At 40.4% G+C, this 26,079-nt stretch overlaps 1 protein-coding gene across 4 annotated transcripts; it reads left to right on the top strand.

Annotated features, from left to right (window-relative positions):
* kif5ba (kinesin family member 5B, a) lies at positions 1-24,534 on the top strand. 4 transcript variants are annotated; one of them, XM_056245033.1, is made up of 26 exons: positions 1-255; positions 10,789-10,876; positions 10,967-11,040; positions 11,772-11,876; positions 11,993-12,041; positions 12,200-12,255; positions 12,372-12,459; positions 12,655-12,779; positions 12,859-12,963; positions 15,163-15,308; positions 15,499-15,647; positions 15,937-16,145; positions 17,642-17,710; positions 17,805-18,011; positions 18,106-18,249; positions 20,352-20,537; positions 20,685-20,802; positions 20,908-20,963; positions 21,049-21,158; positions 21,375-21,476; positions 21,721-21,781; positions 21,890-21,961; positions 22,117-22,221; positions 22,443-22,659; positions 22,790-22,925; positions 23,823-24,534. In XM_056245033.1, the coding sequence occupies exons 1-26, from the start codon at positions 130-132 to the stop codon at positions 23,824-23,826; spliced, it is 2,907 nt and encodes a 968-aa protein (XP_056101008.1). In that variant the 5' UTR covers positions 1-129; the 3' UTR covers positions 23,827-24,534. The 4 variants fall into 4 exon arrangements, with proteins under 4 accessions (XP_056101008.1, XP_056101007.1, XP_056101006.1 ...); XM_056245032.1 differs by having other exon boundaries at positions 20,349-20,537; XM_056245031.1 differs by having other exon boundaries at positions 21,721-21,961.
* The last annotated feature ends 1,545 nt before the right edge of the window (positions 24,535-26,079 follow it).

The raw sequence follows: 26,079 nt of genomic DNA, 5'->3' as shown, positions 1-26,079 counted from the left end.
GGACAGGAATCAACAACCCAGGACGGAATTTCAGAGCGAGGTGGTGTCCCCACCCCTCGGTCCGTGTCTGTATCCGTTTGTGTGCGTGTGTTCTGGCCGGTGCTCTCGTGATTCGGTAACCGGGTGAAGATGGCGGACCCGGCAGAGTGCACCATTAAAGTCATGTGCCGTTTCAGGCCGTTAAACAGCTCGGAGGTGACAAGAGGGGACAAATACGTAGCGAAATTTCAGGGAGAGGACAGCGTCGTGATTGGGGTGAGTGTTATTTTGGGACAGGGTTATTTTTTTATATTGTATCTTACGGTTGGACTCGCGCGAGCGGCTAATGCTAATGACCGCAGCCCAGTACCACCGGAATTTGTCACAACCTGTTTATCTGAATAATTGACACCGACACTAGCCACTGCCTCCGGTCCGGTCCCGCCCGAAACCGACGGTTTAATTCAGACATAAGTGTTAATTTAGTTAATTTCTGTGTCGTTTCCTCATCCGCTTCATGCTAACCGTGTTAGCCACACCTGCACATTCAACGCGGAAACACAGTCAGTTTCACACTTTTGAAAAAGAAAAAACTTATTTGATTTATTTATTCGGTTCATGATACGGATTGGTTGCACATTGTAGGTTATGATGACCATTTTAAACCTCTAACTTAATTGTATGGTTAGGTGTAACGTTAGATATGTTGAATGAGCAGGAAACTAACGTCCATATTTTTACGTTAGGTGTTTGTAAATACTAAGATAATTTCAATGTCAGAAACGTTTTCAAATGTTTTGATATCAAGAACCCCCAAAATAGGATCCACTTTCCAATATCTCCCTTCCTAAAAATGCCTAAAGGCATTATATATTAATAAATAGTCATTCATAAATATTAATTTGTGTGGGAAAATTTGTCAATTTATAGAAGGATTTAATAATAATATATATTTTTATATATATATTAAAGCAAATTATAAAAAAAAGGGAAACGTTTAATTTTTTTTTTACAAAATATTACAAAAACATTTTTGCTTAAATTTAGTAAAAAATCTTTTATTTCTCAATGTTATGCCCCCCTATTGCGGCCCATGGAGTTCCCTTTCAAGGCGGTCACTTCGACATTACGTCATACTGACGTATATGGGAACTCCTCCCCTTCTCCATTTTCACTGAAATCTTATAGATTAACGCCAGCTGGAGACAGCTGGCCAATTGACGCAAAACATGCAAATGCTGACCGGTCCGCGGGCAGTATAAAAAGCATGGGCGCGACAATTACGTCAGAATCTCTTTCTTCACGCTAGAAGTCTTATCTGAAGTCATCGTGGAAGTTGCAATGGAGGTTACTCACCACGTTTCCTCCCCGCATCCGATGGCTGCTACATGCCAGATATGTGCGGTATCGACTCGCTCTACCCAAACAAGGATCTACCGAGGCCGCACTCACGGACGACAGGCATACGTGCTGGTCTACCGGTACGCGCCCTCATAAACCCGGGCATCAGCAGGGATGAGGCCCACTGCCGCCAGCGGCTGCTGGTGGGCCCTCTCACGCCCAAAGAAGAGTTAACAGTCGTTCCCCCCTGTGGCCCAGTGGCGGAACCCGAAGCCTTCGCGCGAGAGACCCGTGTTCGATCCCGGCTCTCGCAGCAGATGCTTTTTAACCTGCCCGTCGCCTCTCCGGTCCTTTTCGCGGGCTCGCTAGAAGGACTCGACGCGATAGGCTTCGTCGGAAAGGATACTTTTATTATTATTTTACTTAGCTCGGTATCTATCAGCCAAGCTACTTCAAAAAGATTCCGTCTTCACGACGTCCTATGGTAAGTCATGCGAAGACGCATCCAGAGAGACGAGGCAAGGCGATGGCTCTGTGTCTAAAGGCGCGAAAGTGGTCATTTCCCCCTGTGGTTCAGTGGCGAAACCCAAAGCCGTCGCACGGGAGACCCGTGTTCGATCCCAGCTCTCACAGCATGAAATTTAGTCTCGCCGCGGCCAGACATTAAACCGAAACTTTTGATCTCTATACGGTCCAGCCTTCCTCGATGTCTCTCTTCGTCGGCACCTCGTCCCGCCTAATTCGGCTACAGCCGCCAAAACGGTTCGAACCCGAAACGAACCGGATCTTCACCGTTGGCAGAGGGCGGGACCGGGAATGTGGCGACACAGGCCACGGAGAGTGCCGCGTCAGGACGCCCCGCTCTGGTAATGGAGGTGCACAGCTTACAGCTTATGTCGTCAGGCTGCCCTGTATCCTTCAGTGCAACTGGCCATTCTGATTTAACCACGTATCCACAGTTGTTGTCGCTACGCCACTGACGCTGTGTTTATGTTCAGACTACACACTGGTATGTGATATGATTTGTGCCGTCATATATTGCCCTGTTTCTCTCAGTGCGAATGGCTATTCTGATTACCACGTATCCACAGTTGTTGTCGCTTTGCCACTGACGCTGTGTTTATGTACACACTGCACATTGATATGTGCTATGATTTAACTGTTATGCCCTTATATATTGCCCTGTATCCCTCAGTGCATCTGGCCATTCTGATTTAACCACATAATCGCAGTTGTTGTCGCTTTGCCACTGGCGCTGTGTTTATGTACACACTGCACACTGATTTGTGCTATGATTTAACTGTTATGCCCTTATATATTGCCCTGTATCCCTCAGTGCATCTGGCCATTCTGATTTAACCACATAATCGCAGTTGTTGTCGCTACGCCACTGACGCTGTGTTTATGTACACACTGCACACTGATTTGTGCTATGATTTAACTGTTATGCCCTTATATATTGCCCTGTATCCCTAAGTGCAACTGGCCATTCTGATTTAACCACGTTTTCACAGTGTTGTCGCTAAGCCACTGACGCTGTGTTTATGTTCACACTGCACACTATATGTGCTAAGATTTGCGCCGTTATATGCTGCCCTGTTTCTTCAGTGCAAATGGCTATTCTGATTACCACGTATTCACAGTTGTTGTGCGATAAAATGACGCTGCGTTTACGTGCACTCTACACACTGATATGTGTTCATGATTCATGCCGCTATAAATTGCCCTGTATCCTTCAGTGCAAATGGCTATTCTGATTCACAGTTGTGCGATGCCACTGACGCTGTGTTTATGTACACTGATATGTGTGTGTTATGCTTATGCCACGATATTGCCCTGTACCCTTCAGTGCAACTGGCTATTCTGATTACTACGTATTCACAGTTGTTGCGTTGCAACGGACGCTGTGTTACGTACACACTACGCACTGTTATGTGTATGATTTATGCCATTACATATTGCCCTGTTCCTTATCCTTCAGTGCAAATGGCTATTCCGATTACTACGTATTCACAGTCTTGCGATGCAACTGACGCTGTGTTACGTACACACTGTACACTGCGTTATGAATTTTACCGTTGTTGCCCTGTATCCTTCAGTGCAAATGGCTATTCTGATTACTACGTATTCACAGTTGTTGTGCAAGCGACTGACGCTGTGTTACGTACTCACTACACAGCGTTACGTGTTGGGATTTATGCCATTATATATTGCCCTGTAATTTTCAGTGCAAATGGCTATTCTGATTACTATGCAGTACGTATTCACAGTTGTCGTGCGATGCAACTGACGCTGTGTTATGTACACACTACACACTATGTGTTATGAGTTTTGCCTTTGTATTTTGCCCTGTGTCCTTCAGTGCAAATAACTATTCTGATTACTACGTATTCACAGTGTGGTGCGATGCAACTGACACTGTGTTACGTACATACAACCCACTGTTATGTGTAATGATTTATGCCATTGTATATTGCCCTGTGTCCTTCAGTGCAAATGGCTATTCTGATTACTACGCAGTGCATATTCACAGTTGTCGTGTGATGCAACTGACGCCGTGTCTATGTACACTCTACACACTGTATGTGTTATGATTTATGCCGTCGTACATTGCCCTGTATCCTTCAGTGCAAATGGCTATTCTGATTACGTACACAGTTGTTGTGCGGGGCAACTGACGCTGTGTACACGCTACGCACTGATGTGCTATGTTTACGCCGCTAAATATTGCCCTGTATCATCAGTGCAACCGGCTATTCTGACTTACTATGTATTCACAGTCGATGTCGCGATGCCTCTGACGCTGTGTTTTTGTACACACTAATGTGACTATGCTAACGCGTTGCCCTGTATCCTTCAGTGCACCTAGCTATCCTATCTAACTGTGCATAGTCACAGTTTGTCGCTACGGCGACTTGCGCTGCATCTGTGTCCACACTGAAGCGTTATGCAGTTATGTTGCTAACGTAACTGACCATTATGTGAACTGTGCATATTCATGCAGTCTCGGTCGCTTCGTCGACTTGCACCGCATTATACACTCAGATGCTTGATATGTGCACACTGATGGGTAATGCTGTTATGTTGCCCTCTATCCTCAGTGCAACATCCAGCTATCCTATCTAACTGCATATTCAGTTCTGTCGCTATGGCGACTACACGGCACGTACAAGGACGTGTTTTTGCTATTTTGTTGCCCTGTTTCCTTCAGTGCAAAACTAGCTATCCTAATCTAACCGTGCATATTCACAGTTCTGGATGTATGTACGTAATCGGATGTGTTATGCTGTAATGCTGCCCTGTTTCCTTCAGTGCTGCTAGCCATCCTAATCTAACTATGCATCTTAGTTTCTGTCTCTACACAGTCTCTGTTGCTACAGCGACTTACGCTGCGTTATGTACATGCAAGGATGCGCTATTCCTTACTCACTTGTGTTATGCTGCCATGTTGCCCTGTATTTCAGTGCAACTAGCTATCCCAGTCAGACTGTGCATATTCACAGTCTCCGTCGATACGGCGACATGCGCTGCATTTATTTACAAATGGGTAACTGCGTGTATTAAGTTGGCGCTACAGCGACCTATGCTGTACGTGCATGTGCTACGCTGTTATATTGCCCCGTTCCTATCAGGGCAACTAGTTATTCTGTGCAAACTCATATTTTCACAGTTGTAGCTACAGTTATGACTGTGTTTGTTTGCTTACTGAGGTGCTATGCTATTATGGGGCTATTTTCTAATTGCGTATATTCACAGTTGTCGTCGCTACGGCCACTGACACTGTGTTTATGTACATTCAGTTATGTGTTGATTGCACTTCTGTACGTTGGCTATAGAACATCGGCTATGTTCTACAAGGTGGCACCCCAGCCCCAAGCTGTGGAACCTTCTTGTGTGTCCGCTGCTGGGTCCTTAGTTGAGCAAGACACTTCACACTGACAAGTGCTGAGACGAGCTCTCCTTGAGATGGCCTTACCACCGGCTCTCGCCCCAGCGAAGCACTTGGAGACTTACGCTCATTCTAGTGAATGTTGTCGCATTGTCTCGGACCTGATGACTGCAGCGTCACTCTCAGTCCGATGCCAAGCTACGTTCCGAAGTCGCTTACGCCGTTCGGAGCACAGGTTGATCCCTGCCCGCCTTATCTGCTGAGTTTCAGCCTCGCATGATGCCGATGCTCAGAGTGATGTTGGCCCTGTAAGGGATTTGTGGATGTACGTGGATCACTAGGCAGCAGTCTACCAGCTGTTTGTGTGCTTGGTGGATGGTACTAGGGACGTGCTGTTTTATACAGAGACTTGGTATGCTGGCTGTCTTCTCAGAACACATTCGCCAGGGTTCCAAGTTTGATGCACCACCTTAGCGTCGTGGGTTCGGTGAGTTTTTATCAATGTACTCATGAAACTTACCACCAGCTGTGCAGTAGTCTGTGTTGCAGAGTTACCATTGCTGCTAACTCTGGGTTATGACTATAAGGTTACATAGCTGTTTCCACATTACGCAGTAGTTCCAACGTACTGTTAACTCTGTGTGTGGCTTAAGGTTATGCAGCTGTCACCGCTATGCCGTCGACACTGTGTTAGCTCTTGTGCTCGAGTGCTTATGGTGTTGTGCTGCCCTGTCCAGTGCAGCCTTCGCCTCATTGCAGTGGATGCGCAACTTGGTAAGCCGGAGCAGACGTTGGTCTAATTTCGCCTATCAGTTTTGAGTGCTCCTAGCGGCGCTGCTGGCTTAGAACTGTTGTTCCTGTGGGAGTGTAGCTTGACCCCGTTCAGGGCTTATCTTCACTGCGCTCACGGCGGAATTCTATACAGTTCCCATATACGTCAGTATGACGTAATGTCGAAGTGACCGCCTTGAAAGGGAACGTCTCCGGTTACTATCGTAACCTCGGTTCCCTGAGAGGCGGGAACGAGACATTACGTCAACCGCCGTGCTCGCCGTTTGATCAGCTGTGCTAGCGTTCAGTCTTGATTCTGACGTAATTGTCGCGCCCATGCTTTTTATACTGCCCGCGGACCGGTCAGCATTTGCATGTTTTGCGTCAATTGGCCAGCTGTCTCCAGCTGGCGTTAATCTATAAGATTTCAGTGAAAATGGAGAAGGGGAGGAGTTCCCATATACGTCAGTATGACGTAATGTCTCGTTCCCGCCTCTCAGGGAACCGAGGTTACGATAGTAACCGGAGACGTTTTGCGGACCCTAGTTTGAAAACCCCTGCTCTATAACATCAGCACTCACATGCATTGCACATATATAGTTACTTTGAAATTGGACATAAGGTTGTTCGTTGGGTGAAATGAGAATAAAGGCTCAGTTAGCATATAACTTTTATGGGTTTCTATTGAACCAAAGACCTGAATGTGACGTCCCTTTTTAAAGGAACCAGTAGAGATGTTGATGTTCCTGGTGCGATCCGTGTGTGCAGTGAAAAACATGAGTCATAGTGCTGCACTAGGATCTACTTGTATTTATGGGTGGGGACTGGGGAATTGATTGATCGATTGTCACTGTTCTTTGATTATTTTTAAACCCAGTTCAAACATGACAGGCTATATGTATTCTTCTGTGATAAACTCTGAAGCTTTTCACTAAACCATCATGGGATGACAAATGACATTTGAAAGCAAACATCAGTGGTGTTCTGAAGTGAAAAAAAAAAGAAATGTAAATTATGTCCCAGTTACTTAATGTTGTCACATTTTCCTGGTTAAATATTACATTTAAAAAATGATGTTTTGTATTTTTTACATTAACAATGTAATTAATGTTCTATTTATTAAAACCAAGTATAAATCTCATTAAGTTAAGCATTGTTTTAAGCATTTTACATTTATTCCAAAATAAAAAAGGCAGCAACAATTTAAACAATACATTTTATTTGTACACTGATGTTCAGCTGTTCTTTTTAATAGTAATCACCACAAAACTATGAACTTATTTTCATTAGTCATCAAGCTTGTTAAACACTGGTCACAGACACGGAGATGTACGTTTAATTTCACCAAGCTATTTGCTCACTAAAAAAACCCACAGTCATCAAGTTTTCAGGTCATTTCAAGTTTGATTTTGACGTGACATAAAGCGGTCATATCTAAGTGGCTGATATGACCCTTCCCATTAACGCCTTCATTTTGTTCATTCAGACTGATTCCCGAATGCGGAACACGCACAAAAGCAAGAGGTGGGGTTTAGCGTGTGAGCAAATCATGGCGCAATTGAGGCATTGCCTCCTCTCATGTGACTTTCCCCCATTCATTCTCAATCCCCTTCAAAAGTCAATGGGCTCAGGGGAGGCACGAGAGACGTGGTGTCCCTCTGTAACTTTGCCTGCTGGTATCGCTGTTGGACAGTGTTCCTTTAGAAAAAAAGCAACTTATTTATCCACTTTTTTATGTCACATTTTGTAATATATCTTTGCTTTCTTTTATTTGTGTAATATGGATTATTTTCTCATCCAATCTTTTTGAGGAGGCACTGCCTCCCATGGCTCCCCGGAGGAAACTCCCCTGGCAAACATGCTATGTGGCAAGCTGTCTCAATCATATGAGTGACCACCATCCCTTTTAATGTAAATAATAATGATTTCATAGAGCAGTTTTTCTTGTACATCTGGTTCAATTTCACAAATCTTTTATGATAATGTACTGGATCAAGAATTCCTGTTTGGTTACAGTGTTTGTACTTTCCAGAAAGACCGGCTCTGAAACGGATATGTTTGCTTTTGTTCAGTCCTCCTCACTCTCTTAATACTCCTTCTATGTGTATGAAGATAATGTGAGAGAATGCCCAGGAATTGGAGTCTCCTTCAGGCTTATCCACAGTCATTTAAGTGAAAAGAGTTTGTGTGTGTGAGCACTAGAGGAAGGTGAGATAATGCTTTGGAAATAGAGAGCGCTCCACCCTGTGCAGCCCCTGGGACTCTGTGTATGTGTAAGTGAGATGAGAAAATAGTTAGGGAAGAAAGTGCCTCAATTAGAACTCTGGAAAATGTTCTCTTCTCACAGGAGATCGGCCTCAGTTCTGTATCAGCACTGTGTCCGGCCCATATTGGCACTTTTCTACTTCGTTATCGGTTCCCAAAACAAAATTGAAAATAAATTTGCGACAGTATGTAACTTTTAATTAAGACAATCATTATAATATTATAGAATGTATTCATGTTTTATTATTTTTAATAATGTTTAATTGTGTTATTAGTTATTATTATTATAGTCTCAAAAGCAAGAATAAAATGATTAAAGGGGTCAAGATGTGGATTTTTTTATATATATATTTTTTAATATTCCTTGAGATTCACTTATAATGTTAATGTTTTTTGCAAAAAAAACAAAACAAATATAAATCCGGAAAAAAATATTATTTTTAACCCTCTGTCTGAAATAATCTGTTTTAAAGGGCGGCTCCTTTTAATGCTTGTTAGTAAACATTCACTGTTATGATTGGCTAACATCACTGCATAGGAAACAGTATCAACACCTGCATGCGAGTAAGTGTTTTGAAAACATTCACCATATAAAACCATAATTTACAGACAAAGCAAAGCATTATGAAATAATTAACTTGTGGTTTGTGATGCAGCTGCTGTCAGATCCAGTACAGTTGGCTGGTTCTTTCAACAAAAGTTTATTTGCAAACTCTCTATTACACTACCTCGTTCACAAAACAAAATGCTCCAAACAAACATATAATCCTTCAATGCCATTAAAATAAAACCATCCACCTGTTTCTGACGCTGGGATCCTTCTGAAGTCTACAAAAAAAATTACATTAATTATTAGCTTTTTATCAACTCACTAACCCCCTGCAGTTCCCTCATGAACCCTTATTTTGGGAAACCATGGAGTTCAGGAACATGCTTTTTCTGGCAGTCACAAGTCTTCCTCCTCTGTTCTTAGCTCATTTGTCGATATTTAAAATCTGCACATTTTAACTGGCTTAATACTTGCGGCTACAGAAAATGCATTTTACAGACTGTAAACCAGCGGCTCGTGAAAGGCTGTTAAACTTTTTATTTCCCCTGTCATTCCCTCTAGACTTTGGACATCATAAGACAGTCATTAACCCTGATATTGCAAACGACTCCCTTCTTTTTGTCATGCATTGCCATGTTGATTGATAACAACATTAAATTTTGTAGTCTTAAGTTTTTTTGCACAACATTTTACATCTTGTTTTGTTGATAATGTTCATCAACTAAAAAAAAAAAAAAAAAAAAAAAATATGATTAAATGAATTGCCATAAACTGATGATTGAACAATTATGTAGGCTACTTCTAGTCTCAACAAAGATATGGGATAAGATATGGGACACTTATGATTTGACATTGCCCTGACTGCATAAAAACAAGGTAGCACAGTAGTCAAAGATTAAACTTTATAGATCAGGTGAGAAAATGAATGTAAATTGTTGTCATAGTGGCTGTCTGTGCAGTATGATGGCTGGAAGGGTGTGGTAGTTTGTGTAGTTTGTTCCAGTACTGGACTGGTCCTGACCTGCTCTTTTTGTCCCCGGGGGTCTTAAGTGTGTACTTTTGATGCAAGTTTGTTTTTTGCGTACCAGAAATCTCTGAAACAGTGTTATGTTATTAAGGCATTAATTGACTTCCCCTCAGCCCAAACTCCATGGAAGAGCTTATAGTTCGGAGCCAAAGAGTTTGCAATCTTTCTTAGTCACTTTGCACTTTAGCAGAAGCTGAATCTGCAGTCTTTGTGTTGGCAGTCCAGAGCTTTAACCATTAGGCTACCATCACCACAATTGGATGGTATCTGTGTTTTGTTAAAGGGCGTTCACCCTCTTGTGTTGTTGAATGCATTTTTTTAACCATTTCCCCCCAGTCCTTAAAATAATAAATATATTTTTTGTTAAGCCATAGTTATCACCTTGCCTTTTAAAGGCCAAAAATAATCCCATCATGCCAGTTCTTCAGGAGGTGCACTAGGATTTGCTTTAAGTTGTTGGCTGTGATCATGAATTTGTTGGTTGGCATGTGTTGTTTGCAGCCTGCTGATGTCATCATCACAGACACAATATATGCATGTTTACATTGAGAATTGTCAAAACTGTCTACCAAGACAATGTAAGTGCACGGAGTAGCACAAAACACAAAGGTTAACGAGTATGCTACAGTAGTGCTATGTTATGACACAGAACTTGGAGCAAGTTAAATGAATTGTTTTCTCACTGGTGTAGTATACTGCCACAGCCCACATATGCTATTAATGCTGGAGTTTTTAAATAATTGTACAATTCAGTATTTGATGAGAAAAGCCATATTTTTACTGGCCATATGTTTGGTCATTCCCTCGCTGCTTGTCAGCTGATCAATTCAAGCATTTGTATTCTGTAACAATTTAGTCTGTTCCATGTTTTGTGACGGTAAACTTTTGAAAACCTAAAAAAAAGATCTAATGGTACTTTGTCCTAAATGGTTCTAAATTTTATATTTGTTTTTCTCCTATCTACAGGGTAAACCGTATGCGTTTGACAGAGTTTTCCAGTCCAACACGTCTCAGGAGCAAGTGTACACGGCCTGCGCTCAACAAATCGTCAAAGGTAAAAGCAACATGTCTCATGATAGACCTCCGAATCAAAGCAAAAAGGCAGAACATGCAATGAGGCTTAATCATGAATGTGTTCCCACAGATGTGCTTGGTGGATATAACGGAACCATTTTCGCCTATGGTCAGACGTCATCAGGCAAAACGCACACAATGGAGGTGAGCGAGAAATGTTGAAATATCTGAGCTGTGGTGAAAAGTCAAGAATTAAAATTAACTTCAAGAATTATGTGCAAAATCACTTTCACATACTCGCATATGATTATTTTTTCCAAATCTTATCTGTAGATGATCTTTAGGTTCATGGCCAAATGCACCTTTATGTTTAGGGTTGTTTGATAGCAGTGAAGTGTAATGCAGTGAAGTGACTTTATTCATAATCAGGTTCAGTTTATTTATATCATGATTCATGACACTTTATACAAAACAAATAGCTTCAGAGCTGCTTTACAGTGAAAATCAGTGTAAGTGAAAACCTTCAACCTGTTTGAGGCTTAAGGTGTTCAGTATATACTATACCATGTCAAACTGTTTATCAAAGCATTTAGAAATTAGAATGATTTCTGAAGGTTCATGTGACACTGAAGGCTGGAGTAATTATGCTGAAAATTCAACTTTGCCATTACTAAAAAAAATAGAAAGATCTTTTAAATAGCAATAATATTTCACAATTGTTCTGTTTTTGACTATTTTTGATCAAATAAATGCAGCCTTGGTGAAAGATTCTTCTTTCAAAAACATAAAAAATCTTGCTGACCCCAAACTTTCGAACGGTATTATATATCTGAACAAAATAGTGGTGCAAACAGGCTGTTTTAGGCAAGTAGTGTTGTAAAGAATAGCTTGTTTTATTCCACTTTTAAGACTGAGGTATTGTGGTTGTTCTCTAGGGAAATCTTCATGACACAGATGCAATGGGAATTATTCCCAGAATAGTACAAGACATCTTTAACTACATTTACTCTATGGATGAAAATCTGGAGTTCCACATTAAAGTAAGTTATTGCCTTAACACAATCTTTCATTTGCGCTTTCTTCTCATTCATTGGAACCTTGTTGCATCATTTCAAGTTGGATCCGTTCTCTTGATGGTATGGTTTAACTTTGACAGGTGTCATATTTTGAGATATACCTGGATAAGATTCGGGACCTATTGGATGGTGAGTGTGGAAGTGGTTCTAAGCCTCACATCTACCAACCAATTGATCTCAACATAATTAGAAATGATTTTAAGATGATCTTAAATTCAAAGGTAAAAGTATAATGCTGCTTTCATTGTGCCATAATATCTTTCTTTCTCTCTCTCTTTGTCTTGTAGTTTCAAAGACTAATTTATCAGTACATGAAGACAAAAACAGGGTTCCTTATGTCAAGGTGAGTTCCTGAAACCTGGGCATCAGTGTCCCATTAAAATCTTAACGCAAAGTGGTAAATGCCACTGATCTTTAGAGCATACAAGTTGTTTGTTATAATTGTCTTTCTGGTTTTAGGGTTGCACTGAGCGATTTGTTTGCAGTCCAGACGAAGTGATGGACACTATTGACGAGGGCAAATCTAACAGACATGTAGCTGTGACAAGTATGAATACACAGACACAAAACAAAGAATGTATTCAATAAAGAGAATAAAATACAATTATCCATCCATAAACAGACACTGAACTGTAACAGAAACTATAACATCTGTATTTTTCTCTTGACAGTTTCAGCTTTTAAACAGACAATGTAAGGTGTGATTATAGTTGTAATAATGTCTTCTATGTGTGTGTCTTAGACATGAATGAGCACAGCTCCAGGAGTCACAGTATCTTCCAGATCAATGTGAAGCAGGAGAACACTCAGACAGAACAGAAGCTCAGTGGGAAACTCTACCTGGTCGACTTGGCAGGCAGCGAGAAGGTGGGTGTGTGTTAAACTTTAGTCTTGTAGTTCAGTAAAACATGAGCAGAGTGTGTTGAACTCTTGCATTCTCTCATAGGTCAGTAAAACAGGAGCTGAAGGCGCAGTGCTGGATGAAGCCAAAAACATCAACAAATCTCTGTCATCCCTGGGCAACGTGATATCAGCCTTAGCCGAGGGTTCGGTGAGTCACATACTCACGCTCACAGGCTTTAGATCAGTTCTGTACACCCTTTGTTTCTAGTGTTTGGCTCCTAGATAAGTGAGGATAGCTTGTATGAGTTCAGAGATTCATTTCAGCTTTGTCCAATTCAGTTTTCTGATCTTATAACCAATAATGCTACTTGCCTAAAGCCAATGAAAGGACAATGCAAAATAAAATATGAAGTAATACAAAATACTGTCATTAATTCGATTTGGTGTGTGGCATAGTTCTCACATTATTCTGTAGGAATTGTTACTGTAAGTCGCTTTAGATAAAAGCATCTTTAAAATTATTACTAATTTATTTAATCAAATACAATACAGAATTAAAGAACAAGTAAAAAATAAAGTATGATACTGATAGTGAAGATTTGGTGTGAAGTAGACCAGGCCAGACTGGAAACAGTGTTCCTCACATGATGGGCAGCACAGCTGTACTGTGCTTTTAGTACACAGCAGACCTTGTGTTCTCTTCATAGGCTGGACAGTTTAAAGCTGTCATACTCAGGACCAGCTGAGCGAGCAAACTCTTTTCTGTGCTTCATTCTTGGTATTGCAAGGCCTTATTTTAGTCTGAGCTATATTGGAGAAGCTAAATTGAAGCTGGGATCAGACCACACAATATTTTTTTGTCTGTTACGATAGTTACTGTCAGTTTATGCAATTATTTTTGTCGTGGATGTCACAATTATAACATGTCATACACGCATTGCTTGCCGTCTTTAACAACGTGCGTGGTGTCAGAGAAGTCAGAACAAGCGACTGACTTCTAGAAACAAGAGTGTAAGCAAACAATGGCTACTGAAGCAGCGTGTTTTGTACTGGCTGTCTTGCTAGCTTAATACTTATTCCAATACTCACCGTGTTGTTAAAGCACCTCCACTATCGTTTGCCAGCATTTATCTTTTTTTCACTCTGTTGTGGTAGTCCCTCGAGAAAACATCATAAAGGCAGGAGTATTGTTTCCATAGCTCCGCGAACCTTTCCTTCATTGCATAATTCCAATTAGCAGCACCAATATCATCGCCTCTTTCGTTTCGCCATGTTTGAAAGCTGTGTACGGAAGAGCTTCTGTGCTCCTATTGTATTGGTCAACGTCACAGATGTGACACGTACTACTCTTTCTGTCCGGACATCGTGAAGCGCCACAGATGCCGCATCTGTTGCCGTCCACTATGACATACTATACAAAATAAAACGATCGATTCTTGCATCCAGCTCGTCACGACACGCCCACAGCGAACGCGCGTCACACAGCAACGGCAGGCTCTGACAAACACAGATTATACTTCTGCATAATGTGTCTCTTTACAACAAAAATGTGAATTCTGCCGGTAGTCAGACAGTCTCATGCATACAGATACAGATTAGGGCTACGGGCTACAATCGCCTACGTAGGTGAAATTTGTTTGACATTTCTAATCGTATACACAGCCATGTTGAAGCCTGCAGTAATGTTTTTCATTGATGTTATGGCAGTCCACTATGCTTTTTGTTACTTGTTTGTCATTGTGCACGAAACTTCACGCCAATAAATCATCAGAAATATTGCTGACTTGTGCGCGTCTCAAGCGCACTCTTTACGTTCGTCCTAATGCCTGTTAGTTGTCCATGGATTTGCCTATATTTGGCGCTGAAAATAGAAACGTCTTTAGATGTGGAAAATCGATTTTACAATCGATTCAGTAAACACTTATGTCTCAAAAATCGATCAGGATTTTTTCACAAAAGTGACAGCCCTAATATCGTGTTGTCTGAACCCGGCATAACCAAAACTTGCATGCTACATTGAAGCTACATTGAAGCTACTTAGAGGGCAATGCATTTGACCCGTAATGAACAAATTACATTAAAAACAGAACATATTATCATAGACACAATCTGATATCAATTCAGGTGGCAGAATCAATCTGGAACATACATTTACATTTAAATACATATAATTATAGATATTATAATATTAAACATTTTAATTAATGTAAGTTGATCAAAAGTAGTAATTTAAATTTTGAACATTTTCTTTACATCAATAAAGAGCGCAATTTTGCTAATTGTCTTCTGGGAATGCCTTTGAGTAAAAGACTGTTGTAGTCCTGAAACTTAATCACACATTTAAATCTGTTTTATTAATTTCCGTTGATCTAATTCTGTCCGGAACCTCTCTTTGTTTCTCTCTCAGGCGTACGTTCCTTACAGAGATAGTAAAATGACAAGGATCTTGCAGGATTCTCTGGGTGGGAACTGCAGGACCACCATTGTCATCTGCTGTTCTCCTTCCTCGTACAATGAGGCTGAGACCAAATCCACTCTTATGTTTGGACAGAGGTGAGGAGATGCATTCATATTTGTCCATCTTTATCACTTAGTCTTTTCTCTCCATTCATAATAAAGGTGTCACTGTCATTGGTGTCATTTATGCAAGAATAATTACAGCTCTTATGTATTTATGCAAACAACGGTGTGAGGAGAAAAACACCAGAGCTGTACAGCTGTGATTGTGTTTGTGTGTTTGCAGAGCCAAGACCATTAAGAACACAGTGAGTTTGAATGTGGAGCTAACAGCAGAGCAATGGAAGAAGAAATATGAGAGGGAGAAAGAACGGAACAAGAGCCTGCGAAACACCATCACATGGCTGGAGAATGAACTTAACCGCTGGAGAAACGGTCAGATGACCATTTGTTTATTTTTATGTTACATTTGTGAAACAGTTTTGTTATTGCATTCAAAACTTTTTTAACAGTTGTTTATTATGCAGTGACATCCAGTCTGAAACCACTTGTGAAATGCTTCTATTTTGCATTCTTGAATCTTAAATTTTTTATATGATTCATTGTACATCATAACTTTTATTTAAAAACATTTTTTTAACTGTCCTGAAATATTACATTTAGGTTTAAACTTTTGAAAGTGCACCTCTGCAGTTCCTCAAGGTTCTCTCTGTGTGTCCTCCAGGTGAAACGGTACCTGCAGAGGAGCAGTACGATAAGGAGAAGGCTAATGCTGAAGTGTTGGCGCTGGATAACACAATTAATAATGATAAATTTGCATCCACACCAAGCATGCCACCTGTGCCAGGAATGCTCGGGGCCCGACTCACCGATTCTGAGAAGGATAAATGTGAGGTTGAACTCACCAAACTGTACGAGCAACTTGACGACAAGGTGCAGACATGCATGTTACATAAAAATGAAGCAGATTTCTGTCATCTATCTAATGATTCTGGGTGCTTTCACACTTGCACTTTGTGCGCACCTGGATGCGATTTGACATCAGATTTCAGTTTGCTTGGATGATGTGAATGCTGTTTTCCAAACTTGGGTTGCGCACACGTGAACTGAGCCCAAGTTCGCATTAAAGAGGGTGGTCTGGGGTGTACAGTTCATGTGAACTCTAGTGCGGTTCGCTGCTGATATGAACACTATCGTACTAAATTGCAGCAGTGAACCGCTATTGATGGCGTATGATTTGATCAAACTTGTGTTTTTGTATGTTTTCAGTTCTCACTCACTTTCCTGACAAGCGCACTGCAAGCAGAGAGAAAGTGTTTCTCATTTGTGCTCGCCTTCAGTAGAAACGGATTCCCGTGTTCTTTAGAACGTTTGCAGTATATTCGCGGCAGATAGACGCAAGTGCCATTTGTGTGCTGACACTTTTGAAACAAAATCAGAGGTTCAAAAACCAAAATATAAAAGTGTTGAGAGCAACGCCATGCATTTTGCTGCCTTCTCCTGCGTTGTTGTTGCCAAGAAACAGTGGTAAACAGCTGCTGGATTGATGACACAAAGGCTATGTCAGTCCAAATTCGATTATATATGTATCCAATTGGAATCTGATCTAAATTATAGACTGTCCACACTGAGTATTGCAACTGTTCATATCCGATTTGTGTGTTCTGTGGCTCTCTTTTGTTTTCCGGAATATCTGCATTGGTTTTTCTATGGCAATAACGTTGCATTGGTAGGCATATGCCAAACACAACAACAACAACAGCAGCAGCAATTTGGAGGGGCTTGCAATAGAGATGTTTTGTCTTATTTACAACATGTCAATATGTAGCGGCTGTGCTGGACTACTGTGTCTTCTGAGGCAACGGCAGACACGTAGGAGGCTGGTATGTGCAGCTTTATTCCATGCTGTCATTTCTGCCTGTCTGAAAACATGTCTTCATGTTTAGGCTATTGTAATCGTCTACTTGACCGGCACTTGCAACAAACAACCTTATTTCTGCATATTTCCATGACATGCTCATGTTTTACATGGCGTGAGAAAGTTACATAAACCACACAAAATCCGATCCCAGTGGTCAGACTGAAACGGATTTCCAGAAATGCAATTTGAAGGGATTTCAAACCACATATGAATTATATATTGCTCACATTTTATAAATATGACCGGATTCCAGTCAGAGATGTGCAAATATTGGATTTGGACTGACAGTAGGAGCAGGGGATAGGGGGTAGCAATCGAACTCTGGTTCAGATCAGGCAATCGAACCTAGTGTTAAAGCACCCTGAATCTACAAAATTTCCTTAAAAGGACCACAGGCACTATAGATAGTTAATCCATGGTCAGTTTTCATAAAGACGATGTTAGACTTTTATTATCACAAACATATTCAACTTGATTGACAGCTTGTTTTTTTCTCATCTCTCTCCAGGATGAAGAGATTAATCAGCAGTCTCAGTTGGTGGAGAAGCTTAAGCAGCAGATGTTGGACCAAGAGGAGGTTAGTGAGCTCTCATGTGCACATATTTAAATGAATATTAGTAGGTAAACACTGTATATTCATGCTCATATATGATTATGTCTGTGTGTTGTAGCTGCTGGCCTCGTCACGACGAGACCATGATAACCTGCAGGCGGAGCTGAATCGTCTGCAGATGGAGAACGATGCGTCTAAAGAGGAGGTGAAGGAGGTGCTGCAGGCACTGGAGGAGCTTGCCGTCAACTATGATCAGAAGAGTCAGGAGGTGGAGGACAAAACCAAGGAGTTTGAAGCGCTCAGTGAAGAACTTAGTCAAAAATCTGTAAGTGCCAGAAGGGCTAATAATATATCAGTCTTTTGCTTACGGTCGGAGAAGAATGACACTAAACTTGACTTTAAAATGCTCTCTGTCTCAGAGCACCCTGGCATCTATAGACTCAGAACTGCAGAAACTGAAGGAAATGGCAAATCACCAGAAGAAGAGGGTAACTGAGATGATGTCGTCACTGCTCAAAGATTTGACTGAGATTGGCATTGCTGTGGGCAACAATGACATCAAGGTGAATGACATTTTTTTGTTTTGTTTTTTGTTTAAGGTGACGTGTAAGTTCTGCCAAAGTAGAATCGGCAAACAAAATTTTAAACACTCCCCCATTTACTATTGGTCAGTTCAGACCGGCCCCCAAACTCACACCAATGTTTTAACCAACGTTGCTGTGTTTTTGATGCTTAAACAGAAATTATATAAAGTGCCCCTATTATATGTTTACAAGGTCAAAAAAACACTTAATTTCATCACCTCTTTTTTCAGTGTCTGAAACGGTTCGATAAAGGATTCAGTCTCTCTTAACTAGGGTTGGGTATCGAAACTCGGTACCAATAAGGAACCGGTTCCGACTTAAACGGTAGTAACCAGACCGAATAAGAACGACAATTTCGGTGCCTGATTTCGGTGCCTAACTTTAATCAGGCACACACGCGCACGCACACACACGCACAGTCTCTTCTGTCTCGCATGCGCGCTCTTGCTCGCAAGGTTTGGCTGCATTTCACGTGTAAAATTACGCGTCAGAATGCCTTCTGGGTGTGCCGATAGTCTGAATCCATATAGAATCAAGCCAATTCATTGGCAGATGGCGCGGGTGCCGCCTCGACGCACTTACGTCGTCATATTATGTTGGCACGCGCGCGCCATCTGCTCCTCAGATTTCTTTGCCGAAAAAGGAAGCTGGTCGGCAGCGCAAGGAGCTTGGCAGCGTCTCGTTCCCTATTGAGAGAACATAGGTTACACCAGTAACCAGAGATGTTCTCTTTCATAGGTTCACTCAACGCTGCGTAGCTAAGAAGCAGTGGATTTGTAGGCTTGCTTTATCACGTGCCGTTTGAACTGACGCGCTACAGCGATCTGTCACATTTCAAAGAGCCAAAACGTTATTTATTGTGTGAATCTCGTAAAAATATTGACAGAATCTGACAGCTGTGGATTTGTGCCATATCAAAAGTAACCTTGTCTGTCGGTGTCAGTGTCCTCTTTGTCCGCGATTTTTCTCTGCGTGAGAAAATGGATGTGTGGCGTGTGTGAGAGCGTGTGAAAAGGGTCAATTGCGTGAGTCTCACGGTCAATGCGTGAGAGTTGGCAGCTCTGCCTGATAGTAATCTCTATTAATCTCCAGTATTATTACATTGTTTGATACAATATTGTTTTATTTGATATTATGTAAATGTGAATTTTTATTTTATATTGGTTATATTATTATTTGTATTTATATTGTTTAAAGATTTAAGTTAATATTGTGTCCAGTTTGGCCCTGTAAATAAAAGGGTATTATTTTTTATAAAGTGTGTGCGGTTTCGTTTTCTTAAGTACCGTTTCAAGAACCGTTTAGGCACCGGAACCGTTTAAAAAATACCGAGTAGGTACTGGTATCGGATAAAACCCAACCGATACCCAACCCTACTCTTAACCCCTCCTTTCTGCGAGACTACTCTGCTCTAATTGGTCAGATGGCCCAGTCTGTTGTGATTGGTCTACTGCTTACAGCACGTGTCAGAAACAAATGCTCATTACCATAAATGAATTTCTGCTTTTTACCGAATCAATCCGAGCCAGAGTCCTCATCCTTTGGCAGTGCATCCAAAGTGCTTTTTACTTTCACAGCACAGAAAGCAGTGTCTTCTTGAGATGTCGAAAACATGAACCAAACTTTTCCAGGCCTCAGCTACAACTGCAGTTTGAGGGCAGGTCAAATTTGATGTTGTTCACAGGCATCCAATGAAGACCATAGGCTGGCATTATGCACATTGGGGAGACAATAACTTAATTTATTGTGCACTTTGATCTCTGAAACTTTGCAGACTTTTACATTCACAAACAGCTATATTACACACTACATGAAAGGTAATATCTGAAAAAGCAGCATAGGGGCACTTTAATAGCACCACAGTGTTTATACTGTTGTTATAACCAAGTATCTGTATTTATCTGTATAAGTGTCTATTCAAATATGCCATCTTTATAGATTTTCACAAAGACTTATACACCACCTTTTAATAGCTTATTATTTAGTAGCTTTAATAACTATAATTAGTTGATTTTGGGACTAAACTTGACTTTAAAGTCAAAGCATAACATTATTGGGTAATCTCTCTGTCTTTACAGCAGCATGAAGGCAGTGGTCTTATAGACGAAGAGTTCACTGTAGCCAGACTCTATATCAGTAAGATGAAGTCAGAAGTCAAATCGATGGTCAAACGTTGCAAGCAGTTGGAAAACACACAGTCTGAGAGCAACAAGAAGGTGGATGAATCTGAGAAGGAGCTTGCGGCATGCCAGTTGCGCATCTCCCAGGTATGGTTTCACACTCCTCTGCTGGATACTGCCTCCTAAAACACACTTATTTCTTACATGGCAAACCTTTGCTCTATAATCTACTAAACAAAGTTATGAATAAAGTAACAAGTACTTTATAATAACAAATAGATGTTTGTTTTGCAGCATGAGGCAAAAATTAAATCTCTGAGTGAGTATCTGCAGAACGTAGAGCATAAGAAGAGACAGTTGGAAGAGGACGTGGACTCCCTTAATGAGGAGCTGGTCAAAATCAACGCACAGGGTACACAGACTCATACAGATAAAGATTATGCATTTACATGTACTTTTTCAAAACGGGCTGTAATTTTCTGTGCTTCTAATGTTTTGTGTGTGTTTGTGGCCACAGAGAAAGTTCATGCAATGGAGAAAGAGAGTGAGATTCAGAGTGCCAATGAGGTGAAGGTACGAAATGTGTATACACACATACAATTGAGCTTGTTCAGTTTGAATGTTTATTTTAATTTAATGCGAGTGTTTGTGTGTTTAGGATGCTGTTGAGAAGCAGATCCAGAGTCACAGGGAGGCCCATCAGAAACAGATCAGCAGCCTGAGAGACGAGCTGGAAACCAAAGAGAAACTTATCACTGATCTCCAAGAGTACGATGCACATTTCAGTCAAAATAAAGCAATATCAGTTTGAAATTCACCTTTTAAAGTGCATGTTAATATACTGATTGATTTTAAGATGTATGACTGTCATAACTAATCTATTGCTTCACATCAAAGTTAATAGTTGATTTGCAGCAGTAATAATAATACAGCGGTAGCTAATAAATTCTCCCTCTCTCATTCTCCCTCTCTCTTTCTCTCTAGTCGGAATCAGAAGATCATGCTGGAGCAGGAGCGTTTGAGGGTGGAACATGAGAAACTCAAATCCAATGACCAGGAGAAGAGCCGCAAACTACATGAGCTCACGTATGTAAAGCAGTCAGTTCTGTTCATCTTCCTCATTGTAGAGGTTGAGCTGATAAAACCTTGTTTATGAGCGAAATCTCCCTTGTTTCTGTTGTGCATCTGAAGATTTGTGCCAGAATATTGTACAAAGCTTTAATACACCTGCATTGTGTATTTATATGAAATGTATATTAAATTAAAGTTGTGCATGGATTGCTTGTCTTTAGTGATGTGCTGTTTTAATGGTTTTGTGTGTGCATTACAGTATGATGCAGGACCGCAGGGAACAGGCCAAACAGGATCTAAAAGGCTTGGAGGAGACTGTGGTGAGTGCAATTCCTCATTTAAGCACTAAAGGGAGGCAACAGATGACAGTTGTATTCACATCATGTAGCGTGTACATTCAAATATTAAATATTTTCTATCTATTTAAGGCAAAGGAGCTGCAGACTTTGCACAACCTCAGGAAATTGTTTGTTCAGGATCTGGCTACTCGGGTTAAAAAGGTGGGAGTTGATCTGTCTCGTATCATCCTTTAATTTGCATGTACTGTGTCTGTTATCTTTTTGAAAGTCAACTTAATTCTGCCATTTAGGTCAATGTAAATGCATATATTGAGTTTCTTACTAAACAGTCGACTTGGTGGTTGTTTTTTGTGTAGAGTGCAGAGATGGACTCTGATGAAACTGGCGGCAGTGCTGCTCAGAAGCAGAAGATCTCTTTCCTGGAGAACAATCTAGAACAACTCACCAAGGTCCACAAACAGGTAAATCCAAACCAGAAAGTTCCCCTTAATGATTCACACAGGTTACCAAATGTTGAGCAGTTGAAACGGTGTCAAAATCAAAATGTATAAACTTTTATGTTTTTTAAAGATTTCCCTTTTTATAGTCAATTATGCTTTCAAAACAACATACATAGTTTACTAAATGAAGAAAAAGAATAAATCAGGTAATTTAAAGAATGTTGTCTGTCTTTATTCTTTAGCTGGTGCGTGATAATGCTGACCTGCGCTGTGAGCTTCCTAAACTGGAGAAGCGTCTGCGGGCAACAGCGGAACGTGTGAAGGCTCTGGAGTCGGCGCTCAAAGAGGCCAAAGAGAACGCAGCTCGCGACCGCAAACGCTACCAGCTGGAGGTGGACCGCATCAAAGAGGCCGTGAGAGCCAAAAACATGGCCCGCAGAGGACACTCCGCACAGATAGGTGACTGCACAATTCACCTTGATAATAACATTAACGTCTGGTGTCTGTAATTTGGGCTTATAAAAATGAAAAAGTTCATTTTAGTGACTGATCTTTTCTTTCACGATTTGCCTCTATTCTCTGGTTGTAGCTAAACCCATCAGGCCTGGACAGCAACCTGTAGCTTCTCCTACACACCCCAATGTGCTGCGTGGAGGGGGTGGCGTCCTCTACCAGAACAGCCAACCTATGCCCATCAGAGGAGGTGGCGCTAAACAAGAGAAGAGGTTCGTAAGAGAGAATCTGGGGCTTTTGTTTGTAGGAAGACCATAATGCCAGCACATTTGCTGTCATTTTATTTGATGCTTTTCTGACCCACTTGTAGTGTAAACGGAAGGTTATTGGAACATATTTTGACTATTTAATTCACATAATAATAATAATGTCTAACAATAATTACAATTAATAAATGCAACAATAGATTATTATTATTTTTAATTTAATAATTAGAATTAATAATAATAATTATAAAATAAACAATCAATTTATCGAATATATCTTTTTTTGTATCAGTATAGCCAGACTTCACTGTAGTTTTGTGCTGGTTAGTAGCCAAATATTACACCTAGAGAACACTCCAGAAAATGGTTATAAAATAAAAAGCCAATATCAGTTCTCGTTTTATTATGAGCTCTGTTGCATTCTCCTTTTTGCCAGCAGACTCTCTTTTTCTTTCTTTCTTTTTTTTACGGGTGATTCCCCTGAGGTTACCATATGTAATCAGGGTAAAACGAAAACACGTTTTGGAAGAAGGATTGATGTATTCATTATTTAAATTTTGTTCATTTTGAACATAAAAGTTACATAGTGTTTAATTATACAGTTAATTTTATAACTGTATCATACATCTCTTTTAATTTCTTTTATAACTGTTTTAATTTTCCTTGCTTTTATTTTGTGATTATTTTAATTCCTTTCTGTAAAGCACTTTGAATTGCCATATAGTGTATGAAAAGTGCTATATAAATAAACTTGCCTTGCCTTAACATTAAACAATGAATGAAAGTACAGTGTGAACAGCCTCGTGGGCAGAGAGGGATTTTTGAGTATAAAAATCCCTTGGTTTGTTTAGCACAACTTTATTGGATCCTGCTTTCTAACTGCCTTCTTTTCTTGTCTTTTAGCTGAAGACGAGTTTTTTCCCTCACTACCGAAGCTGCGAGAATGCAAGAAGTCTTCATGGAAATGTCATTCCATTAACATAATCCCTCCTGCTGGTGCACATGGGAGGACGTCCCAATCGAAATATTCATGGCTGTACAGTTCCACTCCCCATCTGTTTTGTTTTTTTCCCTCCAAAGCAAATTATTTTATGAATATTGCACTCTCACACGTGCACCGAACATGATATGACAAGGAAATCAAGAAATAAACGTTAGCAAAGTGAACAATTGACCACGACCCAGAAGCCTGTGCTATCAGCTGTAATCTGTCCATTCATCTGCAGTCCTCAGCTGCTCTCTGCACACCTGTAACCTCTGTCAAAACTACTGCCTGATAACCGTGCAAAAGACCTCGCTCCTGGCTTCACTTCATACGGGTCAGGGTCTAGACTGCAGCAAGCTTGAATAGAAAAATACCTGAATAGAGAATATGCAAGCGTGCTCGTCCGCAGATCGCCTGTATCACTACAAACTCAGATATTCCTGTGTGAAAGTACTCTGTCTGAACAGGTGCAGATCTGAAACCCCATGGTTTTTACTTTCTGTTGTAACTAATGGTTGTAAAGGGGAAGGTGGAGAGGATTGTAGACATGAGTAACCAGGCCTTACACAGCAGGCTAATGCTGTAAGTGTCTCAATTTAAACATGTGGTCACAAATGTTTTTTTTTTTTTTTTTTTTACAAAAACAATTGAAGGTTGTCCTGTCCTGCTTTTCGCACATATTACGTCTTGCATATCAAAATTCTTATTTGAAGAGTTATTGTCTATATTTAAGATTATTCTATTAATCATACTTTTCTGCCTGTATCCTCAATACATAACTATGACTATGTATTTAAATGTTTTGGATTTGTATGTTGTGGTCAGTTTTCATGTGTAGAAGTCCTCACGTGACATCATTGCTTGCTCTTCCACTGTTACTGATCAACCAGTCAGTTTAGCAGAATGATGGTATGGGCTGGCTTGTGTTTCAAACCTTAACTTGTATCTCTAAGAGGACATTGCAGAAAGGGGTTGCTTATTTTTTAATTCTCTTTATGAGGAGGTTCAATGAATGTGGATCATTATTATTGAAGCTAGCCTTAAATGATTTTATTTAGACTGTACACTCCTGATATTGTTGAAAAAAAAAAAAGCTTATGAATTGCAAATTACAGGACATGACAACCTTCAGTGTCATTTTTGCTTTCTGGGTGTTTTATACCTTTAAGCGACGTCACCAGGACCATTAAGAGCGCAGTTGTGTTATTAGCCCTAAATTCTTCCCTTTTCAGTGCATGAAGGATAATTAATTGATGTTCATGGGGAATGCCACACATTTAATGAAAACTTCAGATAAATTGCTAATTTTTTTATTACTGTGTAATAGTAACTCCATGACTGATTGACAGAGTTCCACCAATGGACAAAGGCACTGGATCATTCCAACAGTACAAGGTGTTATTGGAAGATTCTGGTTGAAGGGAAAGGGTGAGAGGGGATGAAATTACTGATGACACTTTTTTTCTGGATGGACTGCATGACGTATGTGTGATTAAATCAATATTCTGAAACATGGAAGTTCCTTTCTCCTTTTTTTGATACCTATGATTTGATGTGTCGTTAAGCCTATGAAAAATTGATCACACATGTAAATGACAATGAAAATCTTGTTTCTTGCCAGTCAGTCAGATTTTCTTTTTACCAACCATTTTATACTTTCACTTCATATAAAAGCAGCTCACTATAAAAAGAAACAAATGCACTAAGCATTAAATCTTGTTTTTTTTTTCCACATTTGAGTGCTCAGTAAAAACTTGAATTGACCTTTGCGTTGCATAGACAGTTTCATTGTCACTTTCCCTGGTAGTGTACGTGAAATTGACAAATTCTTTTTGATTGTGAGTTTCTTGTGTAAACCCAGTTTGGGCTACCCGAAAAGTTAAAAATAGTAGGGAAAAAGGATGATTCAAAAAAAGATTGTTGCTCTATTTCCTTTTTGGAGCATGATGACAGTATATATTTTTGACACAAAATCACTTAGGTCTGGAGAGACTGAGTGAGTAAATGGTGTCTCCTGAGATTTAGTTTTTGGATTAACTATCCCTTTAAGTTGAACACCTGCTTTGCTTTGGCTTTACTAGCATGTGACTGTCCACTGGGGGCTCCTGTCCTGCGCTGAATTACCGTGGCAAATAATGGCGAAGATCGTGCATTTTATGTAAGCAAGCAGTTCTA

This window comes from Rhinichthys klamathensis, unplaced genomic scaffold (genome assembly GCF_029890125.1).
Source record: "Rhinichthys klamathensis goyatoka isolate OS25496 unplaced genomic scaffold, OSU_Roscu_1.1 h1tg001228l_1, whole genome shotgun sequence".
NCBI lineage: Eukaryota > Metazoa > Chordata > Actinopteri > Cypriniformes > Leuciscidae > Rhinichthys > Rhinichthys klamathensis.
This window is presented reverse-complemented; position numbering and strand designations above follow the sequence as displayed.